At 40.4% G+C, this 15,606-nt stretch overlaps 1 protein-coding gene across 7 annotated transcripts in view; it reads right to left on the reverse strand.

Moving 5' to 3' along the window:
• The window catches only part of LOC108703035 (arf-GAP with GTPase, ANK repeat and PH domain-containing protein 1-like), a 255,703-nt gene that overhangs the window by 4,579 nt on the left and 235,518 nt on the right, over positions 1–15,606 (reverse strand). For all 7 annotated transcript variants that reach the window (XM_041578782.1, XM_041578781.1, XM_018238943.2 and 4 more), the window contains one exon: positions 493–748. In XM_041578782.1, the coding sequence (XP_041434716.1) occupies positions 493–748 (256 nt within the window). The remainder of the gene's footprint in view (positions 1–492; positions 749–15,606) is intronic.

Here is a 15,606-nt window from a genome sequence, read left to right on the forward strand (position 1 = left end):
AAATCCACATGGGGGCTACCAAATGGCCAATCACAGCACTTATTTGGCACCCCAAGGACATTTTCATGCTTGCGTTGCTCCCTAAATCCTACTTCTGAATGTTGCTCACGGGTTCAAAAGGTTGGGGACCCCTGATTTACACTATGTGAATGCTTCAACCTTCAACAAAATATATTTAGGCAGTGCCTAACCCCTTGACAAAAATACACAAGTATGCACTCACACCCAAGATGTAAACCAAGATGAAAACCACAGCCTCACTGATCACAGTCCCACAGCCTCAGTGATCTTTAAAACTTCATAGTCAGCAAGTTTTGCTGTGCTTAACAAGGCCACCATCAATGAGGGGAGAGGTAGGAATCCTTGTCCCAATAGGTAGACTGCAAAGACTACTTAAATCACAGATCTTCTATATGCCCTTTCCTTACTTAGAGTGGCACTTATGCCTTCAATATGAAATGGTCATTTTAATAAAGCCTGTCCATCACTCACCCATATGAGCAGTTGTACAAGTACCACATTTCCCTTGCGACAAGCCAGGTGCAGAGCTGTGCGTCTGTCACCATCCCCGCAGGTCTCATTAACCTCCTCCCTGGAACCATGGGCAAGAAGCAAAATTACAGCTCTCAAATCCTCCTCTGCTGTGGCCCTCAGAAGCTGCTGTCCCAGAGGTAAATCCCGACAGGGTAGCGGTGACAAAAAAAGCTTTTGCTCGTACTTTGCACGGATCCATCGTTCCTTCTCTTCTCTGTGGAGAGAAAGATGACATCATTAGGTGTATTCAATTAAACAATAGTCTGCAGGAGTCATACAAATGCATCTGCTATATATGAATAGAATAGGCTTCATGCACAAGGCAAGTTCCAATTCTTACATTTCCTCAGGGAATGTATCAATAGCCAAGCTTGCAGCAGAGTAAAATAATGGGAGTTAAAAAGGAGGTTGAGCCAAGAATATCTTGTATTGCTCATGTATGATTTTTTTATTATCCTATATATATATATTTAGCACTTCAATACTGAACATTGTATTACTGAGCATTCACATTAGTCCCTATCACGTTAACACCCACCTGTATTATGCTCAATTTTAAGGAGATGCTTGTGAACCTATTAGTACATTTTAGAAATGTGGGAAGAATTTTGAGAAGCAAAGGAGAACATTATGCCTACTGGAAGAAAATTACTTGGCTGGAATTGAACTTCAGACCCGGAGACTGCAAGTCAGAAATACTAACCACTGTGGGAATGATTCCATAAATACTCGGGAAGTTACTTCTTCTATTGTCATCTAAATGGCTGGTTGGGATAGTAAGTCACTAGTAAAACATTCTGCCAGGGCCCCAGTTCTCTGATTAGTTTCTTATTTCTGCTATAGGCCTATGCAACTGCTTTAACATTTGGCACTGCCTCCATCCAATTGTTGTAGGCCTTCACATGGCCAAGTCTGCTGCTGCACTTAGTGAATGAAAGTGTACCAAACCTTTGGACAGGAACATTTATGGGGTTATGTAATAAAATGTGCAAACCAATGGCAACCAATCAGCAGATAGCATTTCCTTGTCACAAAAGCAAGCATCTCTGCATTGTAAAATATAACTCCCATACCAGATACTGTATGTTTGTAACACAGGGAGGACTTAGGGTGATGGCAGACATGGAGGCCCATTTATCAAGGGTCGAATTTCAAAATCATGTGAGTTTTTTAAAACTCCCATAAACTCGGAATTCGACCAATCGAAATTTATTAATATCAAATTTTTACAACTCGGATGAATAGAATCGACCAAAAAACTCAAATTGAATTCAATTTGAATTTAAAAAACTCTATTCTCAAATTTTGAATTTTCAATTCGACCTTTGATAAATCTGCCCGTGGTGTTTAAACTCCTTTTAAAATGACAGGAATGTCTAGTTAATTGATTGTCATTTTAGCCCGTGTTGTCTCCCACACTTTGCTACTATGCCAGCTCCCTATTTGCTATGTACCGTATATACTCGAGTATAAGCCGAGTTTTTCAGCATCCAAAATGTGCTGAAAAAGTCTACCTCGGCTTATACTCGAGTCAGCGGGCAGTAGCTGAGATTGCAGTCACTTTTAATCATTCCCATACCAACAGTTCCCTTGGGGAGAGACTGCAATATCACTCTGTTGGTTATATGAAAGAATAACAGTGCGCCCTCTGTTGGTTATATGAAAGAATAACAGTGACTGCAATATCACACAGCGCCCTCTGTTGGTTATATGAAAGATTAACAGTGATGGCAATATCACACAGCACCCTCTGCACATGGTAGTGGGACAGTGGGACAATGCACACAGTAATCCATTTGGCAATTCTCTGTCACCATCAACTTTGCAAAGAAGTCTGGTTGATCGCTGGGGGGGGTCGCTTTGGCGGAATGTGCGCTGCTGGGAGACAGGGCTGTAGTTGTGTCTAGGCTTATACTCGAGTCAATAAGTTTTCCCAGTTTCCATAGGTAAAATTAGGTACCTCGGCTTATACTCGGGTCGGCTTATACTCTAGTATATATGGTAGTTCATCATCATCACCATCGACATTGTGATAATTAGGGATGCACCGAATCCAGGTTCGGGATTCGGCCTTTTTCAGCAGGATTCTAATTTGCATATGCAAATTAGGGGAGGGGAGGCAAATCATGTGACAAGGAAGTAAAAAAGATTTTTCACTAAAAAAGATTTTTCACTAAAAGGTAGTGAAGATGACCTGTGTGCCATTGCCCTAAAGTTGCCATATTATGCGTTGGGCTTTCAAAATAGTGTAGGATGGAGCACACAGTAGGCAGGCTCTGCTGCAACAAATTTTAGTCGGATCCGAATACTGTGTGCTCCATCCTACACTATTTTGAAAGCCCAACGCATAACATGCAGAAGAGCCTGCCTACTGTGTGCTCCATCCTACACTATTTTGAATGATTACATGTTGGTCTACTGGTGTGGCATGATTGGAAAGTGAGCACTCTACACAGGTGGAAGCGTTAGACTAAATCTATTGTATTATGTATTATGTGTTGGGCTTTCTACATGTAAGTGCATGGTGAAATACTGTGTGTGATATAAGTGGTTTCATTTACCCTAAGTAGACAAAATACCAGTGAAGGGGTTAAGCATGTGTGTGTTATTATTGGAGTCCATCCCCATAGAAGTGTCCCAGCTTGTGTGTCAGAGCCTCTGGCTGTGTTTACAAATTTGGAGGTAATCTAGTGTCGGTTTAGCTTTAATCCATCTCTAATCCTTTTGTGTAAACAGTTTCTCCAGAGAGTAAATCTGGATTAACTTTACAGGGCTTCCTGTACATGCCGAGCGACCCTCCATCGACCCGACATCTCCCCTGGCAGGCAGCTCAATGGGCTATTAACATATCACACGGGAGCTGGGGGATATTATAGGGGGCAGCAGGCAGCAGCAGAAATCAAAGGGCTCTAATCCCTGTATAAAAACTCTCAATTCTGTATAGCATAATTGGCATTGCTAATGTGATATTAATTAACTAGAAAATGTGTATCCTTTCATTTGCTCTGCAATGTAACAAATGCAACATAGCTGTAAAGGAATATTAAAAAGGAAACTTATTTAAAAAAAATAAAAAAATTGCCAGGTTAATAAAGCATCATCCAAAGAGTTAAACAGTAATATAAAATACTACACTAAAGCTGGCCATAGACGCAAAGATCTCATCGTACAAACGAGGATTTATCCTATCATATCGATAGAATCCTCTATATATTCATTAATAAATAATAAATTAGTAAAGCTCTTGGACACATACTTTTTCCCTTTATTAACTGTGTCCATGAGCTTTACTAATTTACTATTTATTAATGAATATATAGAGGATTCTATCAATATGACACCCAGTTAAATTATAGTCTGAAGGATATATGATAATGTAAAGGATAATATGAATAATATGGTCAATATGACTAAGCCCCTTTCTCTTGTTGCAGTATGTATTTACAAGTTTCTATGTGTTCTAAGGATCAGCAATGTAGGGGTTAATGTTTTTGAAGGGGTGTGGTGTTACCTTTTTAAATTGTTCACCTGGACAGTTTGAGCATAGCTTTTGAGAAAGTGGCTTAGTCCACGAAACGCGTCAAGCGTGCCTTGGGATACATGTCCTGCTCGTCTTTTTAATGAAGAATCAATAAAATACGGATTTTAATGACTGTTGGTGCTCCGTGTTCATTATTTTCACGTGAAGGGCAGAACATCGGCTGATCTGTTCTTTATCTACTTTATATGGTCGGAATGGTAAGACTTTGATCTGAATGGTTAGTGGCAGGTCGGGAGATGGGAAAGTCCGATAGTACATTGATTCGTACGATCAGATCTTTGCGTCTGTGCCCAGCTTAAGGGCCCTATTTATAAACTGTTGAAGTGGGAAGCGCTACAGCAAATGCCTATAAGGTACAGTATTTGTGAGTGAAGTAAAGGCAATTTAGTAGTAAAATAGAAAAATGCTACACAAATCCCTTTATGAACAAATTATCTATGGGCAGTAAAATACTGTTGGATTCTCTCATTCAACCCAGAAGAAGGAAATCGTCCTCACATAAGGAAATGGTGGGATGGCTACAGGTATGGGCTGGCAAGCAAATCTCCATTGTATTTTCATTTAGGGGGGATCCAAAGTTTTTTAAAAATAGGGTGAAATGGAGAAAAATCCGGCTTATTATGGCCCTTAGACCTCTCACTATTAGACTGTAAGATCATTAAATGCAAGTAAACTTTGACAAGCTACAAAATGGAGTATATTAGAAACTGTGTAAGTGTGCCTTAGCTGCTAACACTTTAGACCTCGGGCTTAGTTTTAATGTGGTTTTTATTAGCCATTATAATACAAGTTATGTTTTAAAGTGCGATTTACATAAAAGGGAGGTGCCTTCAGCTCAAAGTTCTAATCTTACAGAGTATGTACAGTTTATAACTTGTTTTGTACCTGAATTAACAACCCAGAACCCCTGCCCTATATTGTCCACAAGTAATCCTGAGGACAGAGAGAAGTGGGAAATGGCAACATTGCTCAGGTTTGGGGACAGTGGCCAATAAGATACTTGCTTACATTATTCCAACTGCACTTGCCAAGTAAATGCTGTTCATTGGTTGCCTTGGGATCCTGGGAATGTAAAAATGTTGCTTTATAAAATCTGATCCATCACATGTATCTGGCACGGGAGTTCCTGTAAGCTCCTGTAAAATACTTTCCTAAATTGCCCATTGCCTTACTAACCAAGTGTCACAATCCCATTACTTCTCTCACACCCAATCACAGATAAACCTATTCTAAATCTTGTCTCAGTTGGCACTAATACACTTTCTTTTATTCAACAACTGCCTTCTCAAATTCCTGTTGTGGTTGTACTTTTTATGAAACATCTTTGCAGAAATTCGAGTGCACGCCAGTAGCCTTAACTGATTTAACTGGTTAAAGATCATTCCTTTTACACAATGATCCCAATGTGTTTTGTTTATTTAGGAAAATTGTTTCAAGTTTAGGAAGGACCAGTAAAGAAAATGTTTTATTCCCAGTTAACGGTCAGATCCCAATTCCCTGGCTCAGTCAGCAGGTAATATTAAATACAAGGGTAAATTGTTAGTGCTGCAGGACGGGACAGGTAGAGGAGTCACATTTAACTGCTGATAGTAAGTGGCTGGAGAGAGTTCTGGTTGTGAGGAATGTAACCCCAGCGCTATCCAGCCTACAGCAAAGTGAAAACGGGAGGAATAGGAGCGGAAGACAATGTAGCAGAGGGAGGCAGGGGGAGAGCACAGTGTATGGCATAGGAAGTGCTTAGCAGATGGCTGGCTGGGGGCCGCATGCTTTCTGAGTCAGGCTGGGTTGCCAAGGGTAGAGGAAGCAGAGAGGGGATAGGAATGAATGGGGGAGTGTATATGCAACAGTGAGCTGGAAGTAAATGAGATCCTAAAAGGAAATGTATAGGCAGGGGTCATATGTATGGTCTCTATAATGTGGCACTCAAACAGGCACTCTCAGGAAATAATCAGCCATCGTCATTTAAACTCAGGCACCGATTGCCTCCATATCAACAGGTTACCCCACCACCTTCTTCATACACGCCTATATGTAAAGCTTATCTCTGGCCAGTGTATTGTACCTCACCCCCACCTATTTACACCTGTCTCCCAAAGCCTCTCTATCTGTATATAAAGTCATATTAAGTCATAATATCATTGTTGGATTCTTGTGGCTGGGCCAATCAGCATTCTAGATACTTGTCTCTTTGGAATCAATGACTGTGTAGTTCTAATGACCAAGATGCTAATATTGTGTCCATGTAAACCCACAAGAATCAAGCCTATCATGGTCTATCTACATTATGGCTGCCTGAAGAGTCAGTTTTCTGTTTCAAAGGGAGCACTAAACTGACAATGAACTGCAGCAATGTCTGGTGCTTTCTCACTACTTGGAATACTCACCTGCTATGATCCAACCTTTAACTCTTTGCATCGGTATTTGTAAATCAAGTGTTTCCAGTTTGCATGGACATTGCCATATAATGTCACTGCCGAAGTATATCTGATGGATCCTGTACAGGGTTAATATGTAAGACGGTGCTTCATGGGAGTGATGCATTGCATGGCCTCCAGCATTGTGAAGCACACTTACGGAGCATACAGAAAAGTGGGAGGGAGCCCTGGATTTATGCACTAACCGGGACCAGGCACATAAATATCCCAGAGGTACAGGATCAATAGGATCAGTGTTTTGCCAACCTGCAGAATGTTTTATGGAACTGAGAGAACAGCAGCAACATTGATGATTAAATAAAAACCAATCTATTAGGCTTATTACAAGACATGTGCCTCTCAAGGGTCTGCTGAACATGCACACGCGAGGCCACTACAGGCCACAGACAACAGCTCTCTGCGTGCCATAGGTCAGCACATACACTCGCCCTACTGCTAGCTCTCAAGGCCAAATCTATCATCTGCTATTCAGTTACAAGACAACATAGCACAATACTACTCCATGGATGCTTGTACTCTACTATCTGATCAGGCTGCTGCTTGAAAAGAGAATGGATGCTTCAAACAAACTTTCAGATGAATTTCTAGGCTTAAATCATTGTACACTCAGCTTAGGCTGTACTGGGGCTCATTGGGCTAGATATGAAGAAATATTCTAATGGTTACAGACCTCTGAAAACTTTCACATATTTGGAGATTTTTTTTTTTGGCAAGAATGCACATTATTCATATACATACACTCATGGGTATTGGAGCTATTGATCTATTACACGGGTTTGTCCAAAAAACCCAGCAAAGTCATTAACTATAGTACATGGGTTAAAGAGAAAATACTTCATTTTTTAATCATTGTGTGTGAAATTGGGCTGGCATATTCGCTTACTGCAATACTCATGGAGAGCATCTAGGAAGGTCTAAAGAAACCTAATATAATACGGACTATTACAAAAGAAAAAAAAAAAAAAAAAAGAAACATACAGGACACCGCAAGCCCAAAAACACTTCAGTCCCATGTGTATCTTTATTCTTATGATATAAATTGCTGTTTTGTTGCTAAGGCTTATTTATCCTAGCAAACAGGCAGTTGTTTGAAGTCAGGCTGGGATATAAAGAATGAATCTAAAGATAAGGAATACACAATTAAGGACACATTTAAAATTAAAGTTTCGGGGTTTCAGCAACCCTGACAATGTGGCTAGAAAAAAAAAATAGTGACCAAAATTTGCTTAGAATAGGACCAGATATGCCATGCAAATAAAAAAAAATGAATTCATTAAAAACATTCACATAAATAGGTTACTGACGTGCCCCAGAAATGTAGCTGGTATTTGAACAAGTTATAAAGTAAACACAGCATAGTGTATTTGTGCACAATTTATGCTATTATCTAAGAAGGAACAGTATGGCTGCAAGAGATGCAACAAGCTGCGCTACAAGGCTTTCAGTCCAATATTTATGGGCACATACCAAAGGTCACAAGAAGATACTGCAAAGTCCTTCATAGACAGGGCCTAATTGCACATGGCAGGCAAGGATGCGGCCTTTGACCTAGTCCCCCAGGCATATGTGGGAGTCACCCTGACATGAAGAAAGGCAGTGAGATATGAGAATTCTGCTGCCAATTAGAGGAACCACAGAATATTATCTCCTAATTAGTGACAAGAGTGAAGGGGTGAGAAGTTGGTAATTATCAGGCAGCACATAGTGCACCTTCAGATATTTATACCTTTTGCTATGTGCTTACATGTAGCACTGTTTGGCTTCCAGCACACAAAGCAAACATGTGGCAGAAAGGTTTATACAATTAGAAAGTGCAGACAGGGGCTCAACACAAGGGCACATGGGCAGCATAAGAGACCTAGCTTTATGGCACAAGCATTTTACATGGCTAGAGACACACTGCACATTGATACCAGCCTATGTGTACACTGCAGAGATAGGCAATGTTTGGGCATCCAGATGTTATTCAATTCCTAACACCTCCTGATTGTTTGTGCCTGTTGGCTGGATACCTGGAGTTGTAATTTAGCAGCAACTATATATGTGGATATTTGATAAGATGGTAGGGCAGGAGTGGGAGGGATACCTGTCCCCACCACTGCAAATATATGACATACTATATTCTGTTACACATTTAAGAGGGAAATACAAATTGTTTACAGGAAGGCAGAGGTGAAAATTATCATTATCAATATCATTATCATTATCAATAATCCATCAAAATGTATTTCTTTAGAGCATTTTACTCATCTAGCTTAGCATTCGTTCATGATATCCCATGGCACAGCATATTCCGCTGTCATATGCTAAGTGCAATACTACATTTGCAGAATAGTGATCTTGCCCCAACTTACACTTTGGGTCTCATATCCCTTTTCTTTTTGCTAGCCCTAATGAGCAGGGTCCTCTTTACCTCTTATATATGTCAGCATTAATATGTTAGATATGTACACTTGTTTATTGTGCACCACTATGAAATAGGTTGGAGCTTTATAAATACTCAATAAATCAATGACCAAGCTGCTGAAGCACATGCCCTATTACAGCTTTCTTCAATATACAGAAATACCCTTTAGTTACTTTTTTCTGAGTTTTTAGTACCTTTGGATGGGTAGCTGTTTAGTGTGTGCACCATTAAGTAATACATTTCACTTTTTAGCCCAGAAAAGGGTGCTTCATTTCTAGAAATGTTCTGCCTTTTGTTGCACCCTTTCTCCCAATCTCCTGATGATGCAGAGCAGCACGGGCGCCTGTGAGGAATCTCTGCAGCATTACTGAGAGCGCAGGAAATTGGGCAGCTCGTTAGAGGAGCATAGAACCAATCAGGACAAAATTATGCAGTCATGTAAGAAATAATATCTATTAGGCTAATTTAATCAGTGCATACTTTACAGATGGATTAGAATGCAGAATCCAATTATATCAGACATTGCGGCTATGCTGGACTCGCAACTCCTCATATGGGAGCAGAGGACATGAAGGGTAGCAGAGGGGGTGAAAAACTGAAGTGGGGGCTATGAAGGGGGTAGGCAAAGCATTTAGTGATTGTAAAATAATTAACCCCCTTCATCATGACTAAATCACCCCATAGACTTTCCCATTCCTTGATCTGTAGGAATATTAGATTTTTGTTGTGTGCTGGGCTGATTTGTATAGGTTCATTTTGTGATGTGCTTCTCAGGGACCTCTCTACCTGACAAATTCACAAGAGCAGGAAAATCAGCTGCAGGAAAGTTGCCTATGCAGATTTTCTTTTAAGCTGGGCGAAACAATGTAAAAATGGAGAAGAAAAACAATTTTAACATTTTCTTCCAACATTAGTAAAGCTCACTGCAACTCATCGACCTCAGTCCCCAGCTCTGCATTGCTTCACCGAATCTCAATTCACCCCTACTTCTTTGGCAGTATAGGGGGGTCATTAGCATTTCAGGGGGATTAGCATCCTATTGGTAGGGTAAAAGCCCGTTTTCTGTTTTACCATAGAATAGTAACAAGTGCAAAAATCTCAATAGCATATAAATAAACAAGTAAAAACAAAAAGTATACCATTTTATATACAACTGTATAAAACTGTATAAAAAGCTTATTGGCAACAAAAAATAGGTGATAAATATATTTTACTTCGCATCTGCAACAAATGAGGCAATGTTAGACTTTTAAGTGAATATATTTTAAGAATTATTTAAAGAGGAAGTTAAGTCTCCAGGGCAAATGTTTAATTTCAGTACACAGTGTTATATGTAATGCTCATTGTTAAAGCCTCAAGTTTGTAAGTAGTCAATTTGGCTACTGTTTGGTGTAAGGATCTGTTTCTGGAACCAAAGCACAAACTTCTGTGGCACAGATTTTTATCAAAACACTTACATGGCATCGTGTGGGGTGTTTTATAATGGGTTTTTACAATATCATGCTAGGTTTGTCTATTTCTATTTCTCCTGCAGCCCACAGCACAGATTTTTTTGTCTATTTGCATTCAGATTTTTAAACTTGTCCAGTGAATACCTGATTGATTTGCAGCCAGATATCTATTGTATAGACCATCTGACAAGGACCAAAACATGGGCAGAAAAGGGGTCAAATTGGCAGTTTAAATCTGTCCATGTAGGGCCATCCTAAAATGTAGTGGTTTATGCTGGAGAATAAGCTGCTGATTGAAGAATCTGTGCACATTGGGCATATTTCACCCAAAAACCACTCTTGGGCGTTTTTGGGTCAAAAGTTGTCGCATTTATGAATAGACGGGCGGTAGGGGGCCAAATCAGCAGTTTTTCTGGCTGAAAAAGCTGTGTGTAAGGCTATACAATAGCCTTATGAATCTGGAGTAACGGGATGAATCACAGCTTTGGTTTGGATCTAGAACCCCACTGTGCATGCATTAACATCATATTCAGAAAGATTACTTAAATTGTCAAAAACAGTTACTTCAATGTTTTCACAATAAGATTTGGCGTAAACTCCAAATTTGGGCTTCTTGGTCCCCATGCTGACGGCAGCGGCCTGGTGCTTTTTTATAGGTTTAAAAGTAATAGGGTATTTTATTTATACCAGAAACTGATAAACAGGTATATTTGATTTTTTTGTGCATAATTGATCTCACTGTGTATCCACCAAACGCAAAGGGTAAACTATCACATTCATTTTACGCACCACTGGCAAGCAATGTAATAAGCTGCAAGTATGAATGGAAGGTGCTTTGTGCACTATGCAGGCTCAGTGATCCCCAACCAGTAGCTTGTGAACATGTTGCTCCCCAAACCCTTGGATGTTGCTCTCAGTGGCTTCAAAGCAGGTGCTTATTTTTGAATTCCAGGCTTGAAGGAAACTTTTGGTTGCATAAAAACCAGTTGTATTGCCGAACAGAGCCTCCTGTAGGCTGCCAGTTCACATAGGGGCTACCAAATAGCCAATCACAGCCCTTCATTGGCATCCTCTGGAACTATTTTCATGCTTATGTTGTTCCCTAACCCTTCTTACATTTGAATGTGGCTCACGGGTGGAAAAGGTTTGGGATCCCTGCTCTAGATCCAAATGTTTCCAGGCTACACACTCACTAACAGATCAAGACTTGCAGTACAAGACAGAGATAATTCTGCTCTGACAATATGCAGAGTGGCCACCAGATGGCTCCAAATTCATTATTCTTTAAGCAGAATTTAACATCAGATTTTCTATAAATTCCCGAATGAGCAGACATGTGATATATATCTTGTATGTAGGAACACCGGCCCCACTAAGGGCTCTTACACACAGGCATTTTTCTCCTGAGTTTCTTATGCATTGAACGCATGTTTAAACTATGGTTTGAGCACAAATAAACCCTTTCGCTAATTAATTCCATTATATTCTGCCTTGCCTATATTCATGAGCGTTCTGAGTTGCATTTACTCCATTTGCGTTACAGTGCATTTGTTTAAACACAGCATGCTGTATTTTCTTGTGCTTGATGTGTGTCTATCGATCAATAGAATAGAGGGTTGAGTTTGGAACGAAAAAAGATAAATTCATATTTTTGTGCTCAGCATGTGTTTGAAAAGTGCAGAAACACATGTGTTTAAAACTATAATAATTGCTTAAAATGTAGGCATTGAAACAGAGGTTCTACTACTTTTCATAAACCACAACTCCCGATGCCCAGCTAGGAGTTATGGGAAATGGCTGATTACTACACTACACACCAATGCTATATCTGCAGTAATATAATTGTTAAATTCCAACACATAAATGTTTCCCTAACATCTCTTAGGGCTCTTACACATGAGCGTTTTTACCTGCGCTCCCCTGCGTTCCGTTTTTCGGCGTACAGCCGCAGGGGAGCGCAGGAATAGACGCATTTAATTATTTCAAATGGGGCTGTACTCACACAGGCGCATGTAGGCGCCGAACGCAGGAAAAATGCAGCATGTTGCGTCTCAACCTGCGTTCGGCGCCTACATGCGCCTGTGTGAGTACAGCCCCATTTGAAATAATTAAATGCGTCTATTCCTGCGCTTCCCTGCGGCTGAACGCCGAAAAACGGAACGCAGGGGAGCGCAGGTAAAAACGCTCATGTGTAAGAGCCCTTAAACAGATATCTTGGTACAAGAAGCTTCTCTGCTGTTCATGGTTGGTACATGGTTGAACATGGAATTTGCACACCAGTGTGTAATGATTGACACTTCACTAGTTGACTTTATGTCAATTACTTCAGAAAAGCATGGTCTTTAGGAACAATGCAACCTGCAATGCTCAAGCTGTTGCTGAACTACACTTCACTAATTGTCCTTTATGTCAATTACTTCAGAAAAGCATGGTCTTTAGGAAGAATGCAACCAGCAATGCTCAAGCTGTTGCTGAACTACAAAAAAAATGCCTCAAAAACAGTGCAAGAATGCAGTCTATATCAATGTATTTTCTAGGCTTCCCTGGCTTCCTGTAAACAGAAATAAATGATAATAGTGCATTCTGGAGCCCTTAGGCTCTATCTGCAGAGTGCAGGTGTAGTTCTATGTTCTAGAATTTAGAATGTATTTGAGAACTCTCAATGGCTGCAGCTTGTGTAAGACACTGTAAGCTGCAGTTCAGCAACACGCATATAAACAGGATAGCTATATGTGCTAACATGAGACTATGCCATAATGGTGAAATGTCAATAACACCTACCGGCACTATGGGGATTCTCTGCCCTCTCCTTAGATTCCCCCCCTCACCTGCACATCCCCTGCCTCTATCTGCACCAGGATTAAAATCCCAGTGTCTAATTAACATTCCTGTTTGTCACAGCTGGAGTGGCAGATCAGGGGTGATTAATTCAATTAGCTGTTACTGGAATAAAATTAAAAAAATGAAAAGAAATTGGGAGTTTAATTCTCCAAGAAGTGAGAGTGGTCTGTGGGTGTAATGTGTTCCTAGAGGTGCACAGCATGTTAAAGGCTCTCAGTTAAAGCTCTCCTCATGTAGCAAGTGTCGGGGCTCTTGTAATGTAACCAGCTAAACGCTCACATGCCCATTCACACTCTCTACAGCATGGCAGCGCACTGCCTTAAATGCCTTTTTAGGAGTTCCAGATGATTATCTATCCAACATTTCTACCAATCCAACTGGCTTGCTCTTCTTTGCACTGCAAGGTGTAATCTCCGGGGTATGGCACAATATCATTTAAATGTAAATGTTAGGTATGAATACATACCGTTCTACACAGATAGGCCAACCACTCACACAAATGCAATAGCTTTCTCTCTACCAGTGCTATACCAAACATCTTTGGGGATATTGCCTTTAGGGCCATGTTTGCCAGGGTTGGATTAAACCTGTATAAATCTATTCGATACTTCCATAGCAAGTAAGGGGTTAAGGCATGACATCTTCTTTATGGGTATATCCCTTACATCCAGCCTCTCACATGCGGGGGCATTTCTCATTATGGACACTGTGCAGAATTAATCAAGGTGAAAATTGCAATCAATCTCCAGCTGAGAGCAGAGGATGGCACACCGTGCCCACGTGGTAATAAGAGAGTGAGCATCGGAGATGTGGTTTGCTATCTGTCCAAATTGACCCCGCAGCAGGCAAGCAACAATATGTTGTTAAAACTACAGCTCTCAGAACCTAGGTGTAGAGCAGATTTGAGAGGTGTAGTTCCTCGCAGGCAGACAACCATGATAATAAATGACAGGAGGTCTGGACTGAGGTTGACAACAGTTTCAGAAATGCTTCAGTCAGTGGGGGATAAAGAAAACCTAATAAGGATGATTATATAAAATAATTACTTAAAAATTATTATTAAATAAAAAACGGGTAAATAGATTGGCTGTGCAAAATAAAAAATGTTTCTAATATAGTTAGTTAGCTAAAATTGTAACATAAAGGATATAGTGACTGGATGTCTAACAGAACAGAACACTACTTCCTGCTTTGCAACTCTCTAACTCTGAGTTAGTCAGTGGGGATCATTTATCAACCCAGGGGCAAATTTGTCCATGGGCAGTAACCCATGACAACCAATCAGATTGCTGCATTCATTGTTTTACTTGCAGCTGGCTTTAAAAAGCTAATTACTGATTGGTTGACCTTAGGTAACTTGGGTAAATTTGCCCAATGTTGGTAAATGAGTCCCAGTGACTATATGGGGGCCACATGGGACATAACTGTTCAGTGAGTTCAGCTCACATTCAGCTCACATTCAAAAGCAAACAGTGCTGGCACATGTAAGTCACTAACTAACTAAACTGAAAAATTGTATTATTTTGCACAGCCTATCACACAGTTTTTATTTTTATATTGAACTATTCCTTTAAAGGCACAGATAGAGCAGGCTTGGGAATGCAAGTGAGTATAAATGGGGCCTGACACCATGATATTATCTAATGCCTACTTCATTCATTTTTTAAAAAGTAGCCCTTTATTTTACAATATTTCACTACAAATTCAGTGTTGATCAGGCATGGTCAGCCTTCAATCATCCAGAATGACACTGGCCTACAGTTCCCATCATTCAAAAACATTTGAGTTTGATAAGTGATTGAGCAAAATAAGATGGCGACCCAAGAAGATCTAAAATCAAAGCAAAGGGGGCAAATGCAATGCAGGAAACCTAGGATGTTACTGTTTATATATATATTCCAGCACCCCCACTGTTTGACAACTTGAATATCACTGTCATAAGACTATGGACAGCCTGTGTGTCCATAGCCTAAAAGAGGTAAAGAAAATCTAACAAACAAAATTCATTTTTTCTTTGGCTGGGGCACTTTCTGGCCTGCTGGGAGCTCAGGACACCCCGCCCCTCTGAAGTACCCCAAAATTAGACATTAATATAGATCGAACTTCCAGCTGTATCCGGTCTTAGGATGGCACTAATAAATACAGCAGTGCAGAACCCATGATGCTGTAAGTCAAGCAGCACCGAATCCAAGTTACAGAATGATTCCTGACATTTGAGGAGAGAGAGCAATCTCCTGCAGGTTCCTTTTCATTAACATATGGAACAACCTTTGAACACCTCTAGTCTCAGATAGCCTCACCCCATCTGTGTTAGCAAGGGGTTAACAGCATGGGACTCCCCCACCCCATTCAGCATCTGCTGCCCCTAGAGAATCCAGATGTCCAAACTTTATTGGC

The sequence above is a fragment of the Xenopus laevis genome, chromosome 9_10S, assembly GCF_017654675.1.
Source record: "Xenopus laevis strain J_2021 chromosome 9_10S, Xenopus_laevis_v10.1, whole genome shotgun sequence".
NCBI classification, from domain to species: Eukaryota; Metazoa; Chordata; class Amphibia; order Anura; family Pipidae; genus Xenopus; species Xenopus laevis.